This window comes from Trachemys scripta, chromosome 1 (genome assembly GCF_013100865.1).
Source record: "Trachemys scripta elegans isolate TJP31775 chromosome 1, CAS_Tse_1.0, whole genome shotgun sequence".
Lineage (NCBI taxonomy): Eukaryota > Metazoa > Chordata > Testudines > Emydidae > Trachemys > Trachemys scripta.
The window spans coordinates 105,759,493-105,785,847 of NC_048298.1; the positions used below are offsets into that span (position 1 = coordinate 105,759,493).

General features: G+C 42.4%; 1 protein-coding gene across 3 annotated transcripts in view; it reads left to right on the forward strand.

Moving 5' to 3' along the window:
- The window catches only part of IPO8 (importin 8), an 84,640-nt gene that overhangs the window by 42,808 nt on the left and 15,477 nt on the right, over nucleotides 1-26,355 (forward strand). For all 3 annotated transcript variants that reach the window (XM_034780392.1, XM_034780409.1, XM_034780402.1), the window contains 12 exons: nucleotides 1,900-1,999; nucleotides 8,561-8,637; nucleotides 11,533-11,649; nucleotides 12,314-12,403; nucleotides 14,272-14,437; nucleotides 15,015-15,175; nucleotides 16,028-16,153; nucleotides 18,665-18,731; nucleotides 20,563-20,688; nucleotides 21,180-21,277; nucleotides 21,936-22,031; nucleotides 23,538-23,758. In XM_034780392.1, coding sequence (XP_034636283.1) covers nucleotides 1,900-1,999; nucleotides 8,561-8,637; nucleotides 11,533-11,649; nucleotides 12,314-12,403; nucleotides 14,272-14,437; nucleotides 15,015-15,175; nucleotides 16,028-16,153; nucleotides 18,665-18,731; nucleotides 20,563-20,688; nucleotides 21,180-21,277; nucleotides 21,936-22,031; nucleotides 23,538-23,758 — 1,445 coding nt within the window. The remainder of the gene's footprint in view (nucleotides 1-1,899; nucleotides 2,000-8,560; nucleotides 8,638-11,532; nucleotides 11,650-12,313; nucleotides 12,404-14,271; nucleotides 14,438-15,014; nucleotides 15,176-16,027; nucleotides 16,154-18,664; nucleotides 18,732-20,562; nucleotides 20,689-21,179; nucleotides 21,278-21,935; nucleotides 22,032-23,537; nucleotides 23,759-26,355) is intronic.

A 26,355-nucleotide genomic window follows, 5' to 3' on the forward strand; every position in this document is an offset into this window, starting at 1 on the left:
GTGCCACTAGACACACCCTAGCAGGGATCAGTACAGTATTAGTCAATATTTTCATTAATTACTTGGATAACAGAATGGAGAGCACGTTTATCAAATTTGCATATGACACTAAAGCTGGGAGGACGTTGCAAGCACATTGGAGGCAGGGCCGGTTCTAACTTTTTTGCTGCCCCAAGCAGCAAAAAAAAGCACCGCCCCGCCGAGGCCCCCCCCCCCCCCCCGAGCGCCACGCCGCCGGAACCCCTCCCGAGCGCCCTGCCGCCAGAGCCCACCCCCCCCCGCCGAGCGCCGCGCCGCCGGAACCCACCCACCCCCCGAGCGCTGCGCTCCGCGCCGCCCCCCCACCAAGCGCCGTGCCGCCGGAGCGCCCCCCACCCCCTGCGGAATGCCGCGCCGCGCTGCCCCCCCGCCACCCCAAGATTGGCCGCCCCTTACCAGGTGCCGCCCCAAGCATGCTTGGTTGCCTGGTGCCTGGAGCAGGCCCTGGTTGGAGGACAGGACTAGAATTCAAAAGGATCTTGACAAATTTGAAAATTAATCTGAAATCAACAGGACGAAATTCAAATGAAGACTAGTGCAAAGTATTTCACTTAGGAAGGAAATATCAAATGCTCAACTACGAAGTGGGGAATAACTGGCTAGGTGGTAGTACTGCTGAAAAGGATCTGGAGATTATAGTGGATCACATATGGAATGTGAGTCCACAATGTAATGCAGCTGTGAAAAATGCTAGTATCCTTCGGAGGTGTATTAACAGGAGTGTTGTATTTAAGACATGGGAGGTCATTGTCCCAGTTGGCACTGTGAGACCTCAGCTGGAGTACTGTGTTCAGTTTTAGGCACCACGCTTCAGGAAAGATGGGAATAAATTGGAGGGAATCCAGAGAAGGGCAACAAAAATGATAGACTTAAAAACCCTGAACTAGGAGGAAAGGTTAAAAATCTTGGGCATGCTGAGTCTTGAGTAAACAAGACTGAGAGGGAGCCTGAGAACTGTTTTTCAAATATGTTAAGGGCTGTGATAAACAGGATGGTGGCAATTGTTCTTCATGCCCACTGAAGGTAGGGTAAGAAGTAATGGACTTAATCTGCAGTAAGGGAGATCTATGTTAGATATTAGAAAAAACTTTCTAACTGTAAGAATAGTTAAACTCTGGAATAGGCTTTGAAGGGAGGTTGTGGAATCCCCATCACTGGAGGTTTTTAAGAACAGGTCAGATAAACACCTATCAGGGATGGTCTAGGTTTACTTGGTCCTGCCTCAGCGCATGGGGATAGGCTTGATGATTTCTCGAGATCCTTCCCAGTCTTACATTTCTATGCTTCTATGATTGTGACTATAGATATTCAACATTGTCTGCACTGTAAGGTAAAGGAAGGGAAGACAAACCGTGAGGGAATGAGCTCTTCTTTAACCACTTCTTTTGTCATTAGAACATGTGGAAAAAGCTAAAGAAAATGATTTTCATCTCCATATTTTGTTTTCCTATCATAAAATTCCCATGTTTAATTAACTTATCAAAAGATAAATCCCATGAGTTTTAGGAAGATGAGGGGAAAGTAAAAGATCTACTCTCATCTTAGTGCCACATTGTGAAATCCTCGCACAGAATTATATGTTCTGCTATTCTTAGATTGTGCCCTGCGGTATATTTTTTGTGTTAGAGTGGAGTATGGTGGAGTAAAATTTATTGCTACCTTCTGAGTCCTTTGAAAAACACAATGTGTGTATTGTAAGATTATCCCAGTCAGTAAAAATAATTTAAGAGGATTGGTTAAACTAACTTTACTTAACTTTACGAAAAGGTACAATGTAGTAAACCTTTTTTTTGGCGGGGGGGAAGCTATACTTGAAATATGTTCTGTGCACTTGAACATATTTGATTTCTCTGCTCTTAGAGTATATCTGAAGAAGTGATTTTCTCCCTAATGTGTTATAAAGATGAGGATGAAGAGCTGTGGCAAGAGGATCCATATGAGTACATTCGCATGAAATTTGGTAAATGTTTGTGCTTAGTGTTTGCTCCCTGTTTTTGCTGTAATTGTGCGTTATAGATCCCTGAATTACAAAACTGTATTTGCCACTGTAGTTGTATCTTCACCAGAGTTCGAAGGAGACTCTAAAAGTGAGGTGAATTGTTCTTTAAAGCCTAAGTCGGAATAAGCTAGTTTTGTCCATTTAAATAATGTGTTATATTTATAAGATTGGCTCTAGAAAGGTTGCTTACCCCTTCAGACCAAGCTTGATTGTTCACTTTATTCCTGCCCTTCCTCCCCTTGCTGCTTAGGCACCTGATGCATGTTTTCTTAGATTCCCCCATTTTGCTCACTTAAACTCACCTTTAAAGCCCAGTATTGAATCACTGTTATGCTTAGACATGAGACCCTATTGTAAGGCAGTGCAACTCTAGTTGACCAAAGGGGGCTTGACATACTCCATCCCTGTTGAAGGTCGGTACATTTTGAGTGCCACTTATTTTTATTAACGTTTTTGAAATAGTTAGAAATATGCATTCTTTCAAAAGACAAATGTAGGAATTAAAGTATAAATTGCATATAATTGTACAAATTATAAGTCCCTTGTTCCCCTTTCAGGATTAGTCCTACTGGAGAATAGGTTTTTTGTTTGTTTATTTGTTTGTTTTTTTAAATAGTATAGGAAAACTTGTTGGAAAAGTCCCCAAAACTAAGCATCATAGAGGGAATTAAAGTTTTAAAAAAACCAAAACTGGTTAACTTTTGGCTAGCATTTTATAAAAATAGTGTCCTTTAGATTTTCTTGGAATAGTAGAAAATAAAACCTAGAAAGAGGTACTGTAGAACAATAAGGCATCATAAGATATTAATATTCAGGGAGCAGAGATGTAGCCAAGACTTGAGCATCTGAATCCAATTCTTCATGGACAAGCATTTAGTTTTGATTTTTTCTTATGTAGCTAAGGTACTTAGACTTTGCATTTTTCATTTGTAAAAGGAAAAAAGAATGAAGTTTAGGGAGAAATACTCAGGGTGGGAAATTCAGTTCTGACAGTATATTTAATATTCTGCATCTGTTATGACTTACTTGGGAGATACCAGGAAAAATAGAAATTGCCTTCTTATTTCTAGACCTCATTGAATATCCCACCTGTTATCTGATGCTGCAAATGTAGCAATATTTTGCAAAATAGAAGAACTTTATAGGGTATACAATACATTTACAGTGTGTTTCGAGGAGGATTAATTACAATCAAGGACATAAAAAAAAATTCAGCTTTTTTAGTTTTTTGATATAGCCATAGATTCAAGAGTACCCTAAATTCAAATACATTTAGATTTAATGAAGTTTTTCATAAGGTCTGTAACTTTTTCTTTTTAGTGACCTGAAACCATAATGGACTTCACCAATATACACATAGCACTGCAGCATACTGGTGCTGCTACTGTAAATGTCACCATTAAAAATTTTGCCGCCATTTACTACGCTGTGATATCTTAGGCCTGGTCTACACTAGGCGTTTATGTCGAAGTTAGCGCCGTTACATCGAATTAACCCTGCACCCGTCCACACCGCGAAGGTATTTAGTTCGACATAGAGGTCTCTTTAATTCGACTTCTGTACTCCTCCCCGACGAGGGGAGTAGCGCTAAATTCGACATGGCCATGTCGAATTAGGCTAGGTGTGGATGGAAATCGACGCTAATAGCTCCAGGAGCTATCCCACAGTGCACCACTCTGTTGACGCTCTGGACAGCAGTAAGAGCTCGGATGTTCTGAACTGCCACACAGGAAAAGCCCCGGGAAAATTTGAATTTGAATTCCTTTTCCTGTCTGGCCAGTTTGAATCTCATTTCCTGTCTGGACATCGTGGCGAGCTCAGCAGCACTGGCAACGATGCAGAGCTCTCCAGCACTGATGGCAGTGCAATCTCAGAATAGAAAGAGGGCCCCAGCATGGACTGATCGGGAAGTCTTGGATCTCATCGCTGTGTGGGGCGATGAGTCCGTGCTTTCCGAGCTGCGATCCAAAAGACGGAATGCAAAGATCTATGAGAAGATCTCTAAAGACATGGCAGAGAGAGGATACAGCCGGGATGTAACGCAGTGCCGCGTGAAAATCAAGGAGCTGAGGCAAGGCTACCAGAAGACCAAAGAGGCAAACGGACGCTCCGGATCCCATCCCCAGACATCCCGTTTCTACGAGGCACTGCATTCCATCCTCGGTGCGGCCGCCACCACTACCCCACCACTGACTGTGGACTCTGAGGATGGGATAGTGTCCACGGCCGGATCCTCGGACATGTTAGCGGACGGGGAAGATGAGGAAGGAGATGAGGAGGACGAGGCAGTCGACAGCGCTCACAACGCTGATTTCCCCGACAGCCAGGATCTCTTCATCACCCTTACAGAGATCCCCTACCAACCCTCCCCAGCCGTTACCCCGGACACAGAATCTGGTGAAGGATCATCCAGTAAGTGTTGTAAACATCTAAACATTTATTTGTAACAGAACATGATTATTAACAATTTAAAAAATGGGTTTCTCATGATTAGTTTGATTAACTTAACGGTTCAGTCATGGGCAGTGCAACTATTTGAAAAAAATCTAGCAATGTCCGGTTTTGCATGATTGTCCTGCCCAAGCCGCTCTACTGTTTAGTCCCTGCTACTGCAGCTACAGTAAGATGCGGTCTATATGTCCGGGGATGGAGCAGAAATCCTCCTGGGACATCTCAAGGAAGCTCTCCTGCAGGTAATTTGAAATCCGCTGCATTAGGTTCTTGGGGAGAGCGGCCTTATTGGGTCCTCCGTAGTAGGACACGTTGCCGCGCCACGAGACTAGCAAGTACTCTGGAATCATTGCTTGGCACAGCATGGCGGCATACGGCCCTGGTCTTTGAAGGCTTTCCCGGAGCATTCTCTGTCTGTCGCTCTCAGAGATCCTCATGAGGGTGATGTCGCTCATGATGACCTGCTTTGAATGAGGTAGGGGAATGTTAGTGTTGGGACTGCTTTACCGTTCCTTTACAGAACTGTAACCGCTGGTTTGCAGCCACGCGGTGGAGGCGGGAGAGGGTCAGCCGAAAGGGATCGTTCCCGGGGACAGCCGCGAGGGTGTGGGACAGGAGCAGACTTCCTGCTTGCCGGATTGCTGGCAGCAGGGACCGACATTGATTTCAATGTGAAATGAGGCCATTGCTAATATTAAAGTTTTAAGCTGCCACGAATCTACGGCTTACCATGTCTGCATGCAAGAGCAATTCCGTTGTCCTGACAGGGTTCTCAAAAGTGCTCTGCAAAACCCCAGACACTGAATGCGAAGGCCGAGAATTCGACCTTGTGCTGAGTGCGCATGTGATAGGTGCTGTGCATGGTCCTGTTCACAGAGAAAGACTATGTTCTTTGTTCACAACTACATTTATCTTTCTGAGGAATTCACTCCCTTTTTCCCATTCCCACAGCCCCATCTGCGACTGTCTCACAACCTAGCCTGTCATCACACTCCCAGAGGCTAGGGAGGATTAGGCATAAGAAGAAGAGGACACGGGAGGACATGTTCTCAGAGCTTATAGCCTGCTCCCGAGCCCAGGCAGCACAGCAGACCCAGTGGCGGGAGAACTTGTCCCAAATGCACCAAGCCAACATGGATCGGGAGGAGAGGTGGCGTCAGGAAGACCAGCAGGCGACTCAAACCCTGCTTGGACTACTGAGGGAGCAAACGGACACGCTCCGGCGCCTTGTGGATGTTCTGCAGGAACGGAGGCAGGAGGACAGAGCCCCGCTGCAGTCCATCTCTAACCTCCCTCCCCCGCCACCAAGTCCCATACTCCCTTCACCCAAAGTGCACAGAAGGAGAGGCGGCAGAGTCCCTGCTAACTCTCACTCCACCCCTGCAGAGAGCTCGAGCAGCAGAAGGCTCTCATTCCCCAAAGTTTGACAAGTTCTTTCCTTCCCGCCTGACACAAGCCCCCGTCCAAGTTTCACTTCCCAGTCCCATGTGTAGTTGATAATAAAAAATATGTTTCTGTTAACTACTGTTTCCATCATGTTCTTTTGGAGGAGGGGGGGGAAAGGGGGTTGGTAATTGGACAGGACAGTCACCTTTGGCAGGGTACATAGTCGGGGGCAGGCACAGCAGCAGGGCACATACATAGTGCAGTGATGCTGTGACTACTTACCCTGGTTAGTCTGGGAGGTTCTTTTCATGTTATGTGGTGGGGGGTGGGTTGCTCTGTGACTTTGTGTCAGGGGAGGGCAGTTAGAGATCTTAAGCGGCGGTCCTTAGGCAGGATCACAGAGCCACACAGCAGGGGATCTGTAACCGTCCCACCCCTGCCACAAACTCACATAGACCCCCCCATACACACAGTCCGTATCAGGAGGGGTGACAGGCTCCGTTGAAAGAACCATCCCACCGCAGCGGAGCCTGTCAGTCCTTGAGTTTAGAAGCTGCATTCGCGCGACTACACTACACCCGCTCCGCACCACAGTCTGCGTCCCAGTTTTAAAAAATTCCCGCGAAAACAGTATTAAAGAAAACGGTGTGCTTTAACAAAGTAGAACTATTTTTATTTTGAAACGTGTGTTGGAAGTGGGGTGAAGGCTTCTCTGTACACAAAATTAGAAAGTCACAGGTTACCCTGCTCACTCAGGAACTTTGCTTTCAAAGCCTCCCGGATGCACAGCACTTCCCGCTGGTCTCTTCTAATCGCCCGGCTGTCTGGCTGTGAGTAATCAGCAGCCAGGCTAATTTCCTCAACCTCCCACCCCGCCATAAAGGTCTCCCCCTTGCTCTCACAGAGATTGTGGAGCACACAGCAAGCTGCTATAACAATGGGGATATTGGTTTCGCTGAGATCACAGCGAGTCAGCAAGCTTCTCCATCTCCCCTTGAGACGTCCAAAAGCACACTCCACCACCATTCTGCACTTGCTCAGCCGGTAGTTGAAGAGTTCTTTTTCAGTGTCCAGGGCACCTGTATAGGGCTTCATGAGCCAGGGCATTAGCGGGTAGGCTGGGTCCCCGAGGATGACTATAGGCATCTCCACATCCCCAACAGTTATTTTGTGGTCCGGGAAGTAAATACCTTGCTGCAGCCGTCTAAACAGACCAGAGTTCCTGAAAACACGAGCGTCATGAACCTTGCCCGGCCATCCGACATTGATGTTGGTAAAACGTCCCCTGTGGTCCACCAGTGCTTGCAGCACCATGGAAAAGTAGCCCTTTCTGTTAATGTACTGGCTGGCCTGGTGGTCCGGTGCCAGGATAGGGATGTGAGTTCCATCTATGGCCCCACCGCAGTTTGGGAATCCCATCGCTGCGAAGCCATCTATGATCGCCTCCAAGTTTCCCAGGGTCACTACCTTTGGCAGCAGTACATCAACGATTGCCTTGGCTACTTGCATCACAACAACCCCCACGGTAGATTTGCCCACCCCAAACTGGCTCGCGACTGACCGGTAGCTGTCAGGCGTTGCAAGCTTCCAGAGGGCTATGGCCACTCGCTTCTGGACAGTCAGGGCTGGTCGCATCCGGGTGTCATTGCGCTTCAGGGCAGGGGACAGCAACTCACAAAGTTCAAGGAAAGTTCCCTTCCGCATGCGGAAGTTTCGCAGCCACTGTGATTCATCCCAGACCTGCAGCACTATGCGGTCCCACCACTCAGTGCTTGTTTCCCGTGCCCAGAATCGCCGTTTCACAGCATCAACATGACCCATTGCCACCGTGATGTCCTCGGCGCTGGGTCCCCTGCTTTCTGAGAGGTCTGTGCTACTCTCAGACTTCAGGCCATCACCGCGTTGACGTAGCCTCCTCGCCTGACTTTTCTGCATCTGCCTCAGGGCAACCTGTATGATAAGCTGCGAGGCGTTGAGAGCGGCCACAACTGCAGCGATGGTTGCAGTGGGCTCCATGCTCACAGTGCTGTGGCGTCCGCGCTGTCAATGACTTGAAAAGTGCGCGAAATGATTTCCCGCCGGCGCTTTCAGGGAGGGAGGGAGGGCGGGAGTGATGGACGGATGACGACAGTTACCCAAAAGCACCCTGGCCCCTTTTTTTTTTACCCAGAAGGCATTTGCGGCTCCACCCAGAATTCCAATGGGCGGCGGGGACTCCGGGAACTGTGGGATAGCTGCCCTCAGTGCACCGCTTCCAATGTCGACGCTTTCCCCGTTAGTGTGGACTCACAAAGTCGAATTACTGTCCTTAGTGTGGACACACACGTTCGACTTTGCAATATCGATTCCAAATATTCGATTTAAGTAAAATCGAACTACTCTCGTAGTGTAGACAAGGCCTTAGATACCACAGAAAAAATAAATCTCTCAAAAAGAGAGTGATTGGTATTTGGTATATTGGGAAGGTAGTTGACAAAATAAACACTGGTCAAAGGTGACTGACACTCAGTTATCAGAGTCCAGAGGATGAAGAAGAACATGAATAAATGTAATGTTCTTTTGTCACCCTGGTTCTGTGACATCCATCCAAAGCTCTTACTCTACATATATTTGAAAATGATCTGTGAGAATTTTATTATTAAATTGTACTCAGTGACTGAAAACACTTTCTTTAAACATTGTTAGATGTGTTTGAGGATTATGCATCCCCTACAACAGCAGCCCAGAATCTCCTCTACACTGCAGCAAAGAAGCGAAAAGAGGTACTGAATAATTCCTTTTTAAAAAATTATTCTTTCTTTAAAAGGGCATCTGTCTATCTCAAATGGTTCTGTATTATCCTCAAGCCTTGAAGAATCTACCCTGCAATGAATGAGTGCTATCAACTTCCATGTAATCAAAATTTCAATTTCTATGTTTAAACTAAGTTTCTAGTCATTATGGTTGCAAAGATTCACCTTCCAGATGTGAACTGAGTATGAACAGATACAGTTAATGTCTTCCCAAGTCTGCAGGCAGACAGCCCCAAGGTCTCTGGGGCTCAGAGCTTCCTAAGCTACAGCAAAGGGAGAAGTGGACCTGATTCACATTAGTTTTTCACTGTTGCTATTTAGAATCCTGTGGGCAGCAGTGAAACTGCTGAGAATCAAGTTGGTTTCAGTCTGCTGTTTCTTGGGAAAGCAGTAGACAGGAGCAGAAGAAACAGGCATGAGAACTACTCACGGGGGAGGAAGATCCTAAACAGTAGGAGCGACCCCTATACACCATCACCGTGCAGCAGCCAGGAATGCTCTTGGGTAACAAGGGAGAATACTTCTCCCTTCCAGCAGCCAGAATTGAGGGATTCAAATGTATTATTTACCTACTAGCCAGAGGTAAATATGGCAGACTGTTCTTAGAGCTTGCTTACAGATAGCACCTTGGTAGGAATCCCAACATCCTCTCCGTCCCAACAGCTGGGTGGTGGGTTGATTTCTCACCTAAATGTTGCTTCTGAACAGCATAGGTGTTCCCCTATTTTCATATCAGTCTTTGGCTAATCGATTTAGTCTTTTGGCTACAAGATAGGTGGTAATGTTCTCAACACTGTGTAAGAGAGTGGAGTAGCAGCGGATGAAGGGAGTGGATAGAAGAGGGCTTGATGATATATTAAAAAAGAAATGCTATATTTAGAAAGAAGTTGGTGGGAGAGCAAACAATTTATAGAAGAGAAGGTAGGGAACACAGTGTATGGAAAAAGACACTGAAGACAGCCAAGAAAGGAGAGACCATGAATTTTTATAGGGCGGTGGGGGCGGGGGGGGTGGAATGGAAAAATAGCATGAAACCTGGAAAGGATAGAAGGTATGAGGAAAACAAAAGAGATGGAGTAACTTGCATTTTAAAGCGTATTAAGTTGATTGGCAGTGATGTTCACTATGGTACATGATAAACAGTATATAACTATTTATATTCCTTAAATGACAAGGGTTATGGTTTTATGCGATGTAACAGGACAAGTATTTTCCTGCTAAGTACCCTGGTCTTTCAGGCTGATAGGTGTATGAGTAAATTTTTCAAGCTCTTATTATCTTTCTAGAACAGTTGGCTGGAAATGGATATGAAACTTTTCTTTGCCCACAACCTATTTCTTTTTTTAAAAAACCTTTTAAGGCAGCATTAAGACCGAAAGTTTTAAACACAAATCAAGAAATTCAAATGCTAAGCATCTCAGAGACAGGTATACTATCTCATGTTGAACAGATGCATTTTTCATTGTTGGTTAATTTGTTAAATATATATCTTACCAGGCAAAAAACTTGACTGAGTTTCAGTTAAGGTTGTAAATATCTGTCAATTAGGTAATGAAAAAGCCTTTGAGACAATGTTGTAGTTTTCTTAAAGAACACAGGTATTATCCTGAAAAGTCTGTTTAGGTTAGACTGCAAAAAATCAAGAATTAAAAATCGTAAAGATGCAGTATTAAGGATAGCCAACCAACTTTGTCTCTGCCCCTTCCTCTGACCTACCTTTTTGTGTAAGATCAAACAATTTGAGTTTTTGATAGATACTTCAATGTGCACTTTTGCTCTGAAAAGTGACAGTAAAAATGGCACCTTCCTATGGATCTGCTCGCTTTGTTTATTCAGAATTCTCCCTTCTGACTTTAGTGACTAAAGTACACAGCTAAGATGAAGTGGGCTAAATTTGATTCCTTTGTCTGCGTGTTTGTTAGAATTATTTACTAAGTTCTGAACAGTTGAAAGGGAAGGGGGTGCAAAGGTTTAAATGAGGACCTAACTTTCCTGTAGAAGTTCCATTATTTTTGGTGACGTGTGAGGACAGAAGCCAGCCTGGCCCTGAATGCCCAAGTTGACTTTGCAGGGCTAGTAGTTAGAACAAAGCACATTTGATACTGGAAGTCATTTGAGACACAATAAATGTGAAGCATCAGGCTGCTGTTCTATAGTAACTTTTCAGAGTCAAACCAAGTCTGCAGCTCTGAACACTTAAAATCTAATTTCTTATATAGACTATGATCTTTCCCCTCACCTGCCCCAACGTGGTTCCTTGCCTGCCACCGTCCCCATTGTAGTAGTCTGCATTGGGGTCTTCGTTTCATGAAGTCTGCAAAGCATATAATGTATGTGAAACCACATTAAATGAATGATTCTGCCAAGAGACCTGTCCAAGTCTTGTAAAAATCAATAGATTTGTTGTAATCTCGAGTTTCTAGACCTCGCTGTTCTGGAATTTATGTAGAACGAGTCAGAAAAGAAGTTGGGAAGAAATTTAACAAGTGAAATTACTGCCTTGTGTGAACCCCTGTATCTCCAAATCACCTCTTCTAATTTGCTTTGAAGTATCAAAAAAAAGTACCTCACTTATGATTACTAATGTGAAATTTCAGGCAGATGCATCTATTTTTGACAAATTTGAGGGTTGTGATTAGAAAGAGGCTTATAATAGGGCTTTCCACATTAACTGGAAAGAGACTGCCATGTTGCCATAATACATTATGGGCAATGTGGATTAGTTCACATTGGTACTATATGAAAGCTTTAAGTTCTTGAGTTTTCAAACTTTAAAAGAAAGATGCTAATAAATAGATTTAAATAGTTCACTGACCCCACATACAGATTATCCTCCATTTTCTGTTTGTGTCTTACTATATTTAGGTATTACCGAAGATGATGGCATTTTGCTATCAGATCCTCACAGAACCAAACATTGACCCTAGAAAGAAAGACGGAGCATTGCACGTGATGGGATCTCTAGCAGATATTTTACTGAAGGTAAAGGATGAGGGCATACAGTATGTGTATGATCAGAATCTATTATCAACTGTCCTTTCTAATTTAAAATGTTAATTTTTAAAGTGTGGTTAGCCCTGAAGCACACTTACTAAGTCTGTGAAGTGATTTTTGCTGTAAAATACCAATCTGAAGTTCTTCTTAAAAAAAAAAAAAATTAAAATTACTTCAGCCACTTCTTTCTCTTCCCATTTTACAATCAGCCCTTTCTGTCAGACTACCTGCCTTGTTACAGAACAGTTCCTTGTGCTTTCCTGCTTTACTGATGAAATGGGACCATGTTACAAAATACATTCCAGCAACAATTGGAACCTTGGACACACTGATTACCATGACACGTGTCCATAGCAAAAAATAGCTCCTGGTCTTATAGGCTTCTTCTGGTTCTGTAAATAATGTTTAAAGTGTTCCAGCAATACGTTGTGTAGCCTGCCAGCCTCCCATTCTTCAATATGTGCCTCTTGCTCCTACGTCAAAATGCCATCTAGAAATTATTCTACATGTATTAATGGGATAGAAATAATTCATGTGAAGGCAGAGAATGGTTTTATTAGTCTGGATTTGACAGTTAATATGGGTTACTGAATAATACAGTATATCCAAAAATAAAGACTGCTTGAACTTAATTTTTTGTTTATTTCAACAGAAGAGTGTATTCAAGGATCAAATGGAGCTGATGCTACAGAATCACGTATTTCCATTGTTCATGTCTAACCTGGGGTATCTCAGAGCAAGAGTAAGTTCACCGAAGTTTATAGACTGCAATATGTGTCAGATTATTTTCTTTTCAGGTTTATTTCACTCTGAATAACAGACTGAAATGTAGCAGTTCCCACATGTCACAAACAATAATTTACTTCTCAGCAACTCCATTGTACAGAAACCTTTTCAGCATTTTGATCTGAAATGATATGCAAGTAAAACTTATTTATAGATGTTTGAAATTCTAGGTGATCCATTTCTGTATGGCTCACTTTCAACTCACTGTTTTGATCAAATTGGGAAACTTGAGCATTTGATATATGGTGACCTTTGGAGGTCCTTATATGATCCTTATGTCCAGTTTCGGGCACAAAACTTTTAAGAAAGATGTGGATAAAGTGGAGAGAGTCCAGAGGAGAGCAGCAAAAATAATAAAAGGTTTAGAAAACCTGACCTGTGAGGATATGTTAAAAACTGGGCATGTTTAGCCTTGAGAAGAGAAGTGTGAGGGGGGAACTGATAAGCCTTTATATATATTAAGGGCTGTTATAAAGATCGGTTGTTCTCTAGGTCCACTGAAGGTAGGACGAGAAGTAATGGGCTTAATCTGCAGCAAGGGAGATATAGGTTAGCTATTAGGAAAATCTTTCTAACTATAAGGATAGTTAAAAACTGGAATAGGTTACCAAGTGAGGTTGTGGAATCTCCGTCACTGGAGGTGTTTAAGAACAGGTTAGACACGCCAGTCAGGGATGGTCTAAGCCGGGGTGGGCAAACTTTTTGGCCCGAGGGCCACAGCTGGGTGGGGAAATTGCATGCAGGGCCATGAATGTAGGGCTGGGGCGGGGGGTTGGGGTGTGGGAGGGAGTGCACAGTATGGGAGGGGGTGCAGTGTGCAGGAAGGGGCTCGGAGCAAGGGGTTGGGTCGGAGGAGGGGTGTGGGATGTACGAGGGGGCTCAGGGCAGGGGGTTGGGGTGCAGAAGGGATGTGGAGTGTGGGGGTGGGCTCAGGGCTGGGGGTTGGGGACTCCAGGCAGGGGGTTGGGGTTGTGGAGTGCAGGAGGGGTGCGGACTCTGGCCCAGCACTGCTTACCTGGAGCGGCTCCGGGGTGGCAGTGGTGCTGCGCCACTAAGGCAGGATCCCTGTCTGCCCTGGCCCCGGGCCAATGGGAGCTTCAGGTGTGGAAACCACAGGCGAGGGCAGCGCGCGGAGCTCTTTTCCCTCCCCCCTGCCCCCAGAGGCCGCAGGGAGCGGCGCGGCGCCACAGGAGTGGCAATCCCGCAGGCTGGATCCAAAGCCCTGAGGGGCCGGATTCAGCCCATGGGCCGTAGTTTGCCCACCCCTGGTCTAAGCATACTTGGTCCTGTCTCAGCACAGGGTGATGGACTAGATGACCTCTTGAGGTTCCTTTCAGCCCTACTTTTCTATGGTTATATGATGATTCTGTAGCAAATCTCAGGAGTTTGAGCTAAAGCCAAATCCAGTTTTCAGAGAGCAGTTAATGCCACTTTGAGGATGGGCTGGGTTTAATCCCTAAGCTCTTCCCCCCCTATGCCCACATCAATCAGTAATGAGTGATTAATTTTCCTGCTAAGTGTACATCTCATTGCCTAGGAAGAAAACTTTTAAAAAATAAATCCCAAGCTCTCTTGTTCCTGATAGAAGTTTAGTATAACAATTACAGTTATATATTGAATCTATAGATGTTTGGGGAAAGGAGCAGAAGAACCACTGTAGTGTGAAACCTGCAGAGTATGTAGTAGTGCATGTATACTCTGTAAATGTGCAAACAAAAGAGCATCAATTTAAAACAGATAAAGAACTGTTAGCATGTAACTGAAATTCTTTAAAGAATTCTATAACTTAAGTAGCTCCTGACTTGCTTTCTTTTTGTACGACAGTCCTGTTGGGTTCTTCATTCATTCAGCACATTGAAATTCCACAATGAACTCAACCTAAGGAATGCAGTAGAGCTGGCAAAGAAGAGCTTGATTGACGACAAGGAAATGCCTGTCAAAGTAGAAGCTGCCATAGCTCTTCAGGCCTTAATAAGCAATCAGGAGCAAGGTATGCTACAATGGTTCATTGAAGGATATACTGATTATTTTCCCTGCCTAGATGACATGTTGCTATAATTTGCTGTGGAGGTATATAAACAGTTCTTGCATTTAGAGATATAGATCCCTGGAACACTTAATCACATTTAGACAAGTTAATTTGCTCATTAGCTACAATGTACATCATGGAACATTGGCTACAGATTTTTCTGACAGGTTTTTGAACAAAAGAAAACTGAATCAACACAATTCAGTTAACAAACTGAATGGTATCTTCTTTTTTAACATTGAATTGAAGCAATGGGTATGTTTAGGGCCAGATACTAGATGTGCATGTCTCTCATGGAAGTAGATCATTTCTGTGGACAGAATTCTAAGTGGTGGGAGATGTCTGAGTATATACATTATGTAATATGTTTGAATCTAAAAAGTACACACTGTTAGACTGACTCAACTTTTACTTGAAATGAATTGTTTTAAGTGTTTTTGCTTAAGAGAACAGTAAGAATCCTGATAACTAAGACAGATTGTATATTTGTTTTTATGGAAAGTTGATTTTTCCTAATTTTGTTTTGTTGTCTTATTAGCAAAGGAATATGTAAAGCCGTACGTCAGGCCCGTTATGCAGGAGCTGTTGCACATCGTTAGAGAGACAGAAAATGATGATCTTACTAATGTTATCCAGAAGATGATCTGTGAATACAATCAGGAAGTAGCTACCATCGCTGTTGACATGACACAACACCTGGTAAGAGACAGTAGAACAATATTGTAGTCACAGTCCTAGGCCTAGCTTATTAAACATTGTTGCAAGCTTGTTTGAAATGAGCCTTTTTTTAAAGGGACACTGGCAGGTTTAAAATCATAATTTTAAAAAATTCCCACCTATATTGCTTACAGCTTCTTTGATTATTTAAAATAAAGAATCTTTAAAATCTGATTTGCTTTTCATTGTTTATTCTGTTTCCTTTTGGATTTCAGCTTGGATGATGAAAATAGCTGAGTCATCTAGTTTGTTCTGTTTCAGTTCTAGTCTGCCTATTCATGCAGTAGCATGATGGCATCAAATTCTGATCTGCATATACTCCATGTGTTAGCTCCAACGTAAGCTGTTTTCATTGATGTTTTTAAAACACTTTACTGAAAACCTATCTGTCAATAGTAGCCCTTGTAACCCCCCCCCCCATGTAAATTTGGGGGTTAAACTACCTGACAGTTTCTCTTCAAAAAGTTAAACTTTAGTCCTTAAAATTACAGTAGTTTTGACTGTTTTGATAGCTGTTGCTGTTCTAAACAAGCCAGGATATTTAATAGCTTTGATTATTTAACTTAAGTGACTTGCCACAGTTAGGTTTATCAGAGGAGGGAGGAGAAGGTTTTTCAATTTCCCAAACTTCCCCAGTTCCCTTACAGAAATATCAGGCGTGCCTCTCACCACTGGTGGCTTTATCACAGATGTTTTAATAATTTGAGAACACTGCAGCCACTTCATTATCAGTCAAAGGGCAATCCCTCATTTCCTACGAGGCAAGCTGGAAGTATGAGTTGCCTCTAGAAGATCTGTCTGTTTGCTCTTTTCTTTTCTTTTTTTCTTTTTAAGGCTGAGATATTTGGTAAAGTTCTTCAGAGTGAAGAATATGAGGAAGTGGAGGACAAGACAGTGATGGCAATGGGAATCTTACACACCATTGACACTATTCTAACAGTTGTGGAAGATCACAAAGAGGTGAGATGACTCTCAGTTACACATCTAGTCTTCTCTCATTTTATTCATCACAACAAGCAGTTTTATATATATATTAAATAGCTTGAGTTGAAAAGAGCATGTAATAGTTATGGAGCTTGGTGTATTAGGATCAAGTGATCCCTCTCAGTAAACATAAATTTAAAGCTCAATGTAAAATGCTAATTTTCAGTTGTACAGAACTCATCTTTAAGAGATAATTGACATTTTTGAGGAAATAACACTTTAGCCTTTACTATAGCAAATATATTAGTAGAAAGTGTTGCAGGCTGTTACAAATACAGCTGTATTTGCTAAATTTTAAGCTAAATTCTCCCCTGAGAATGTTTGTTATAATTTACAGTAACTGCAGTATGATAACTATTGGTAATGGCAATGTACACTTTGATGTTGAACTCAGCAGTTACCTGGATGGAATTGACTGAGATTGATCAACATATTATTGTACTGCAGGATGAGTTCTAGACTATATATATTCATGAGCTATCTGCAGGAGGAACTTTTTTCCTAATTTCATTACTAGGTAAAGCTCAGCTTAGGGTTGCCTTCTGCTTTTTTCTGAATTTACAATTGTGTCAAGTGAGGTACAAAGAAGGTCAATTGACTTGCCCCAATGTCACACAGTCGTTGGGTAGTTCTGAGCTTAGCTGGTATTACAGCAGGAAGATGTTTTGTCCTTGATCAGTGGTTTTCAAACTGGGGTACGCATACCCATGGGGTATGTGAGCTCTCGTCAGGGGGTATGCAAGAAAAATCCTGAAATGGTGGACAATGCATTTTATTTAGTACAGAGGATTTCAAACTGTGGGGTACGCCACCCTAAGGGTCATGAAGGGACATTGGGGTGGGGACAGCTCTGCACAGCTGGGCTCGGGGACGGAGCGCCACCTCCACCCCATGACTTGCTTGTGGCAGGTCTTGGGGAGGAAGCGCTGCCTCCACTCCCTGATTCACCTCGGGCCAAACCCCACTTTGAATTACAATTTTTGGTTGTGCCCCTCCAACCCTGGGGTGGCCCACTGAGGTGAGTCAGGGGGTGGAAGTGGCGCTCCCTCCCTGAGCCCTGCTGCACAGGGCCTGACCCACCCCAAAATGTTCCTCTAGCTTTTTTTGAATGTTTGAAAACATGCCCCTGCGTGCCCCTTACCACTTGTCACCTGTGCGTATCTCAGATTGGGTACATGGTAGACTATTTGGAAAGGGGAACACAGCCTAAAACGTTTGAAAACCACTGTCCTAGATCATGCTGCTTCCTTGGTTATACAAGTTCTCATCAAAAGAAGTAAACCTATTTTTGAGACATATCAATCATCTGACAAGAAATGTCTGAAAAGATTTTCTTGGTGACCACTGCATTTCAGCTAAGATTTCAAAGCATCTTCAGTTTTTCATAAAAGATCTTTTTCCATCTTTTAAGAAATAGAATGGAAACTAGGATCTAAAATGAGCTTTAGCACTGGTAGATTGAAATACTGTTCTTTGGGGTTTGTTCAGCTTTTAGTCTAGTGGGCATCTATGCTAAGTTAGTCTTTTTGTGAGAACTTAGTAGCTCACTGTTTTGTAGTATACAGCACAAGATAATGCTTAACACTTTATCTCAGGATCTTTTACACATACATGAACACTACAATTTACTGCCTTTTTATGGAAATAGACTATGGTCAAGATTTGAAAAAGAACCTAAAATTAGACTCTTAAATCTGTATTCAGGCACCAAAAGAATTGGCCTGACTTTCAAAAGCACAAGGAGCTTAAAGCTGAGCGTATGCGCAAGAGCTTTGCTATACTGGGGGCAGAGTGCTCCACACCTTGCAGGAATTAGCCCTTAATGAATGCGTCTGTTAATAAAATTAAATGTCCATGTTTGTTGATTTTATGTAGGCTTCTAATGAGGACCTACACTTCTCTTTTGTGACTCTGACAGTTTTCACCCCTAAATACATTCTCCCTGCCCAACAACAACAAAATAGCTACTCACAGTAAAACCTGCTCATTCCAGCAAACGGCACCCTTTTCCCCAACACAATCTAATACTGTCTTCTGGGAAGTTCAGTATGGGCCACAGGCAGGAACATCTTTTCTTTTTTTTTTGCTCTTTTTCCCTCCTCAGCCCTATAGGGTTTTTGTGCAGATGTCTGTCCTCAGATCCTTTGGATGCAGCAGCTGGAGCAAGGGGGTGCTCTTCCAGTGTGACGGAGCTCTCAGCTAGTGTATGGGAGCAACCATTAGTTAGGAAGTATTAAAATGATGATCAGTCTGTTAAGTAAACAGTTCTAAGAACGATGTTCAGGAAAACTATTTTTTAAAATAGCTGAGTACTTATAACTTGAGTGTGTCCCTGAAACATTCTGATGATAGTTGAAAGCGTTTAAACCAGGATGGAAACTCTCTTTTCCTTGAAAGAACTGCTTAGTCAAACTGAATTAGTCAAGTGGATGGATCAAGTTACTCTGATTGTAGCTTTTTAAATAAACTGTCTTATTTTTATTTCAGATAACTCAACAGTTGGAGAGCATTTGTTTACAGATCATTGGCCTCGTTTTGCAGAAACACGTAATAGGTATATGCAGAAGCTGGCTTTTTGAAGTATCCAGTTTGTTTTATATGGCAGAAAAAAGTTACTAATGCAATATTTTTAAATCTAACAGAGCAAATAGTACTGTCTTCCTGCCGAGTACTTTGTCAGGACTTCAGCTCAGGCTTGAATAAGCCACTTCTCTCAGGACTAAAGGAAGTTCATTTTTAGTTCTGATTTGTATATCCTGATCTCCTATTTTCATGTTACTAAAACTACTACAGTAAATTACATTAGTTTCTGTGCATTGGAGCACTGAAAAGCATCAAACTCAGTTCCGTATAAAATTTTAACTTGATTTGAAATTAAGGGGAAGTGACCTTTGATTACATTTATGCTCCTAGCAGTTCCCTATATTAAAAAGCTTCAGAGTTTTATAGTAAAGCCTGTAAATTAAAACAAATCTTTAGAGAATAGAAAAAAGTGTGAAAATGTTTTAGAAACAATTTCTTTAGTTCACTGTGTGATGGGTTGAATCACAGAAACCCCCTTGGGAACTGCCAAGTGATGTGCCAAGACTACTTCTGCCCCTGCTTTCCCTGCCAGCCTGGGACCCCAGCACCCTGTCATGCTGAGCCAGACACGCCTGTCTGCTCCAACACAGACCCAGGGTCTGAATTACTTGCCCCAAAGCTGCAGACTTGACTGAAAGCAGCTTACAGAAATGTTCTTGTCTTTAACACTCAGATGCCCAATTCTCAATGGGGTCTAAAACCTAATCTGTTTTACCCTGTATAAAGCTTATGCAGGGTAAACTCATAAATTGTTCGCCTTCTATAACACAGATAGAGAGATATGCACAGCTGTTTGCCCCCCCCAGGTATTAATACATACTCTGAGTTAATTAATAAGTAAAAAGTGATTTTATTAAATACGGAAAGTAGGATTTAAGTGGTTCCAAGTAGTAACAGACAGAACCAAGTGAATTACCAAGTAAAATAAAATAAAACATGCCAATCTAAACCTAATACAGTAATACAACTGCATACAGGTAAAACCTCACCCTGAGAGATGTTTCAATAAGTTTCTTTTCTCAGACTGGACACCTTCCTAGTCTGGGCACAATCCTTTCCCCTGGGACAGCTCTTGTTCCAGCTCAGGTGGTAACTAGGGGATTCCTTGTTCTGTTCCACCCATTTATATACCTTTTGCATAAGGCGGGAATCCTTTGTCCCTCTGGGTTCCTCCCCATGGAAAAGCACCAGGTTAAAGATGGATTCCAGTTCAGGTGACATGATCACATGTCACTGCAAGACTTCATTACCCACTTGCCAGCACACACGTATATAGAAAGACTTACAGGTAAAACAGAGCCATCTGCAGTCAATTGTCCCGGTCAATGGGAGTCATGAAGATTCCAAACCACCATTAATGGCCCACACTTTGCATAATTACAATAGGCCCTCAGAGTTACATTTCATATTTCTAGTTTTAGATACAAGTGATACATTTATAGATTATTTATAGATGATAAGCTTTGTAATGATACATTACAAGAGACCTTTTGCATGAAGCATATTCCAGTCACATTATAGTCACTCATTAGCATATTTTTATAAAATCATATAGCCTGCACAATGTCACACACTGGTAATGCATTTTTTCAATGATTATAAGAAACTAAATATAGTGTGATGCCTTTTTTATTGGAATTTTTCAGTCCATATTCTTCAGTCTCTCACTATATAACATTTTACCTTTCCAAAGCTGTCTGCTCATTGCTGTATAGCCTGAGGGCATGTGTTTGAGAGATTATGGTATTTGCAAGCAAAACTTCTCTTTTACAGACCCCTACCTCAAATTTTCTTCTCTTCAGAGTTTTATGAAGAAATTCTCTCCTTGGCATACAGTTTGACGTGCCAGATGATTTCCCCCCAAATGTGGCAGCTTTTAGGTGTTCTATATGAAGTTTTCCAGCAGGATTGCTTTGAATACTTTGCAGGTATGACTGTTCCCCAGCTGTAGTGTATTGTAACTGTTTGCGGATGCAGCTTCAAAAAGCTATCTAATGGAGTTACTTTCTTTTGGTCTGTATTAGTGAAAAGAGCACGTGTGCTTGGGCCTTGTTGTGAACACCCCAGTACAACACAGTGAGCTAATGCCACTGTTCTTTGCTTGGAGAAATTTGGCCGAATAAGTCAGTTTTACACATTGTAGTAGGTCCAGAGCTCAAAGGAAAATCCTAAAAATTATGAAACGATCAATTCGTTAGCTAAAATGTAGTTATGTCTGTTCTAATTCTTTTCTCCATCTATATTTAAAAACCCCATCTCGCAAAGACATCTGCTAGCACAGAGAGCTGTATGCAGAAGCTTTAGGACTCCTGTCAGGCTCAGGGATCCAAGCAAGTAGATCCCATTGCCGGGTCAGGGCCTTAATGGTTAGAGTTTTGGGGGTGTTGTTTTTTTATAAAATCTTTTCTTGTTTTTTTAGATATGATGCCTCTCATGCACAATTATGTGACCATCGACACTGATACTTTACTGTCTAATCCAAAACATTTAGAAATCATTTACACTATGTGTAAAAAGGTAAGACTTGGATTCCTTGTCATAGTCCTCACCCTTGATGTTTGAGCACCAAATATTCAAAATAAGAGTGAGCAAAGCTTGCCAGTTGGTGGTGATTGATTGGTCAAGGTGAAATGATAAGCCTTAGCTCGGTTCCCAGTGGACGCATCACAGAAACCATTTCCACAATCTCCTCCTCAGAGAGGCCACGGTTTAAATGGACATGGGAATTGAATTCCCCCTTTCATCCATGAAGCAAGTGGATAGACCATTGTGGAAGAAACTTGCCATGCTGTTGCTCATGTTGTACCTGTTCTGTGGAAAACAGTACTTCACTTTGTCAGGCTGTTAATCTACCATTAGTCACCAAAACTGAAATCACATCGCAGAAAATACCAATTATCAAGGATACTCATAATAACTTGTAAAATAATGTTTTCCTCAAGAAAAGGACAAGCACTGAAATAACATAATGGAAAAATGTTAATGTTTGTAAAGAATGATATGGATTTTGCAAGCTCTAAGGTCGCAGTTTGAATTCTCCAGTCTTGTGCCCCTTTACCATGGTTTCTTATATATACATCTCTCCATACACATGCTCTCTCTCGTGTGTGTATGTGTATTTCCACAGCAGATTGCATACGATGTTGTTGGGCTGAATTATCATTCTTGTTGTTAGGTATTAACTGGAGATGCAGGAGAAGATGCAGAGTGTCATGCAGCCAAACTTTTAGAAGTAATTGTTCTTCAGTGCAAAGGGCGGTGTATTGACCAGGTAATATATTACAAACAGCTTTTTAGAGATTTGATGCTGTGTATGCACTTCAATATAAATGCAACCAGATTCATAGGAGTTTAGTAGATGAAATATGTAGATTTAAGGAACAAATGTAGGAAATCAGATGTTCTAAATGGAATTGTCCTCCAGCACACTGACTGTGCAAAGAGTGTGAGTGAGTTCAAGAGATTTTTTTGGATTTGTTTCTCATGGAGGAGATTAAAGGACATGGCATCTTGAAAATGCAAGAAAATGGGATTAAAACTGAACAATAAAAGACTGGTGCCTTGGGTAGGATTCTCTTTCTGTTTCCTAAATTTTCTCCTGATAGCACTGCTTGTTCCGAATTGAATGAGACGTTTTAATACATTGCTATGATTTAGAATTTAATCATGCAAGTCAAACTACTGGAGTTGTTTCCCACAGCAATATGAACTCAGATTTTTTTTATTATTAGTGCTGTATTTTGAATTGCTGTATATACTGTAAAATCTATGACTTAATATTTGCAGTATGGCTGGATTGTGGTTGCTGTGAGTACCATAACTACAAATTTCCTGAAGCTTTGTATACACATTTTCAACCACTATCTGGAGTAGTGTATTTTTCACATTAATTCTTCTTTGTTATTTTTGTGTAAAGCTCCACTCTGCACAGCAAGAACAGATTTTGTCCATTTGTTCTTGGACCCTTAAATTTACTGGATAATTCTGGAGTTAATTTAATTGAAATCAGTAGAATTCCACTCATGTACATCTGGAATAATTGAAGGGAAAATTTTGCTCAGAATTTTTTTTTTAATGAGAAATCTGAAAGGGATGGAATTAAATCACATACATTTTCAATGAAATTCATGTGTAAAAGCGCCACATCTGTGTTAATGAAATGATTGCACATTGAAATCAAAACTTTCTCCCATGCTCGTAAACATGGGATATACCTGTACCTTCTTATGGGGAACTGTTTATTTCATAATCTAGACATACAAACTTGCGCAATGCAAATACCTGAATAACCATACTCTTTGCAGACTTCTGTAAGAAATTTTTCACCATACTTTGTTACAATTTGGCAGAATATATATTTCTTGCTGAGGGTTATGTACATGCCTAGTGAAGCTTTAAAACTAGATGTTTTTGATTTAGCTTAGGACAAGAATATATTTGAGCTGTTTTCCCAAAGCTTGAAAATGCCTTTTATACACACTAAAACAAATCCTACCAAATTTCCCCAAAATATTTACCTTTATGTTGAGACTAGCCATAATTTTTAGTCCAAAGGGTAATTGTTTTAGAAAGCTTTATAAGCATGCAGAGTCTTAAGGTGAAGGTACACTCTTGCTTTTATGTTGGGAAATGAATATACTGTACTATTATGAGCTACAAGCAGAATTCCAGTTGACTCTTTGTCTTCAGCAGGTTCGAGACTTTTAAATGCTTTTAAATTGTCATGCAAACTGACAGTATTTTTAACATTTAATTTTTTCCCCTCCTGTGTCCCCAGTGTATCCCACTCTTTGTAGAAGCTGTGCTAGAGCGATTAACTCGAGGAGTTAAAACAAGTGAGCTTCGTACTATGTGTCTTCAGGTTGCCATAGCTGCCCTTTACTACAATCCTGATCTACTTCTGCACACGTTAGAGAACATCAGATTTCCACACAACCCTGAGCCCATCACAGCGCAGTTCATAAACCAATGGATGAATGACACAGATTGTTTTCTTGGGCAAGTATTAAGTCTTTTTCTTAAAATCCTTGTTTATCATTTCTTGGCAGCAGACTTCTGAGCTTGTTTTGAATCCCTAGTCACATTGATTCAAGAAATTAAATTCCAAAGCTAAGTTTAAATAACAGTAACCCACACCAAAAAAATCTAAATGCTGTGGTGCAGTTGAAGGTGACCTGCACGTATTAAGTTTTTCTTTTCGTTACATGCTGAGTATCCTGCGTAGCAAGTATAAGATGGCATTGAGCACTTAATCAATTTTAGCCTCTCAGGTGCCCGAGGTTACAGAACATCTGCCTCTGCATGAGATGGTCCAGTATGCACTGTGCTGGGGATAGGGTGACCAGATGAAAGACATGAAATATCGGGGCACGGGGGTGGCCGGGGGCGGCGGCGGAGGGGAAAACAAAAACAAAAACTGAGAGCCGGCGGCGGGGGAAGGGGGAAAAAAAAAAAAAAGCTGCCGGAGCATAGGAAAAATTGGTGGGGGCTGAGAACCCACCGGCAGCTCCCCGCCCCCCACCACACCAGCTCACCTCCGCCTCCCCTGAGCTGGCTGCCGCGTCCTGCTTCTCCCCCCCCCCAGTCAGCTGATTACACAGCTGATTCACGCAAGCCTCGGAGGGAGGGGGGAGAAGGAGGAGTGCGGCGTGCTTGGGGAAGAGGCAGGGCCAAGGTGGGGATTTGGGGAGGGATCCAATGGGGCAGGGAGGGGGCAGGGCCAGGGCTGAGTTGGGGGCAGGGGGGGCACGAGCCCCCTCCGCCTGTGCGCCGGAGTGCAAAATATCGGGACAATTCACATCCCGACGGAACATCAGTCAGGACGTGGGACAAACAAGTAAATATCGGGGCAGTCCAGATAAAATCGGGACGTCTGGTCACCCTAGCTGGGGATCTCAATCACTGAAGTATAGAACCAACCCAGCAGGATTTCAGGGAAATGATTGGTTTTTTTCTGGATATGTGGAGTATTTATACAACTTTTTTCTATTCTAAATTTTTAAAGTGCACTGAATGTAGTGTACATTTTTTTTTTTTTAAATAACCCAAACCACCCCCAACCAAAAAAATCCTCTACTCTGTTCCTAGTCATGCTCCCCTCACCCCCCAGAAAGAGACCTGGCTGCATGAATCAAAAGGGGCTTCATGGTTGACATTGCCAACACATTTAGCACATAATATTTTTGAAAGATAATGTTTTTTCTAAAGTTTGTTGAAGCAGTGGATTGTGTGGAGCTGATTGTTTTTCTTAGGTAGTTATTGGCTAAATGTTGGGCAGCATCTCCCCGTGAAAGTCATTCTGATCCAAGATTGGAGATGTAACTAGCTTTCCAAGCCAATTCGTTACAACACTGTAGTAAAGTCTTAGTACCATATGTAGCCTGGAAAAAATACTTAGTTTTGGGGGTGTCCTCTAGGATCCCACACCCATTCTTCCTCCTTTTACTTGTAGTTTTTCTCCAAGGTCCTTGCATTGCTTTGACCCTCCCTCCTAGCTGAAACCCTTTAGCACTGCTATCAGCTTCAGCCAGAGAACGTGTATATTATTGGCTGCAGTGGTTGGGCTAGTGCAGGGTATGTTGGGACAAACAACACAAACACAATTTTAATTAACACAATGCATATTGCACTTGGGTTACTTTGGTAGAGGCAGGTGGGGCATAACCAGAAAACAACTGAAAGGTAAAATGTCTCCTGACATGCAGGATGCTTGAGAGGCATATGCCAATGCGTAGAGTAGGTAGGTTTATCTCTCTCTTACTCTTCTTTACTTTTTAAAATGTATTACTTAAAGTACACAGTGGGGAATAGAAGGGGAACAGTTCGTAGGCTGCAGCAAAGCGGGGAAACCCAACATTTCTCAGAGGTTTTGGTGAACTTCCAGGTCCTGTGTGCACATTATGCCAATTGGACCAACACTGCCAGCATAGCGATGTGGCAGAGAGGCCAGTTGCTGCAGTATAATTTGGCTATAGACAGGTGCCCAATGGAAAATCTCATCCTAGTATTGTCTGTTAGGTAATGGTTTAGTAAGGATTGGTTGGGGAAAGTAATATAGCTTGAAAGAAATGTGTGAAGTGTGTCACTTACAAATGTTACTTAAATTGATGATTGAAAAGTAGGGAGGATATTTTGTGATGATGTTGGCAATCTCATATTAAGGAATTCATATACATTTCTTATAACATGTACATGGCCAAACACTTCTGTATGTTGGTTTGGAAAGTTGAGAATCTCTTCTGTCCAATGGTATAAAGCTCCAGTTTCTTGCTGTGCTGGATTACAAGACATTGGAGCTGAAGCCTGTCGCTGTTCTGAAGCTTTGAATACCAAGGGGAGGGATGGAGAGTGAATTCCGTACTTCAAGAGAAAAGATGAATATGTCTCTTCTTCATGTAATTGTCCACATGGATCCCATTTCTGGTTTGCACATGTCCTGGATGCAGGAGGGAGATTGGGTTCTTCTGGCCAGCAATGTCCATTGAGGCAACACCAGCACCCTGGACGCTCTCGCTCCCCTTCCTTAACCAAGGACATAAGGGGCAGAGCAGTTCCAACCATCCCTCTGTTCCTTCAAACAGCTCGTGCTATGGCTC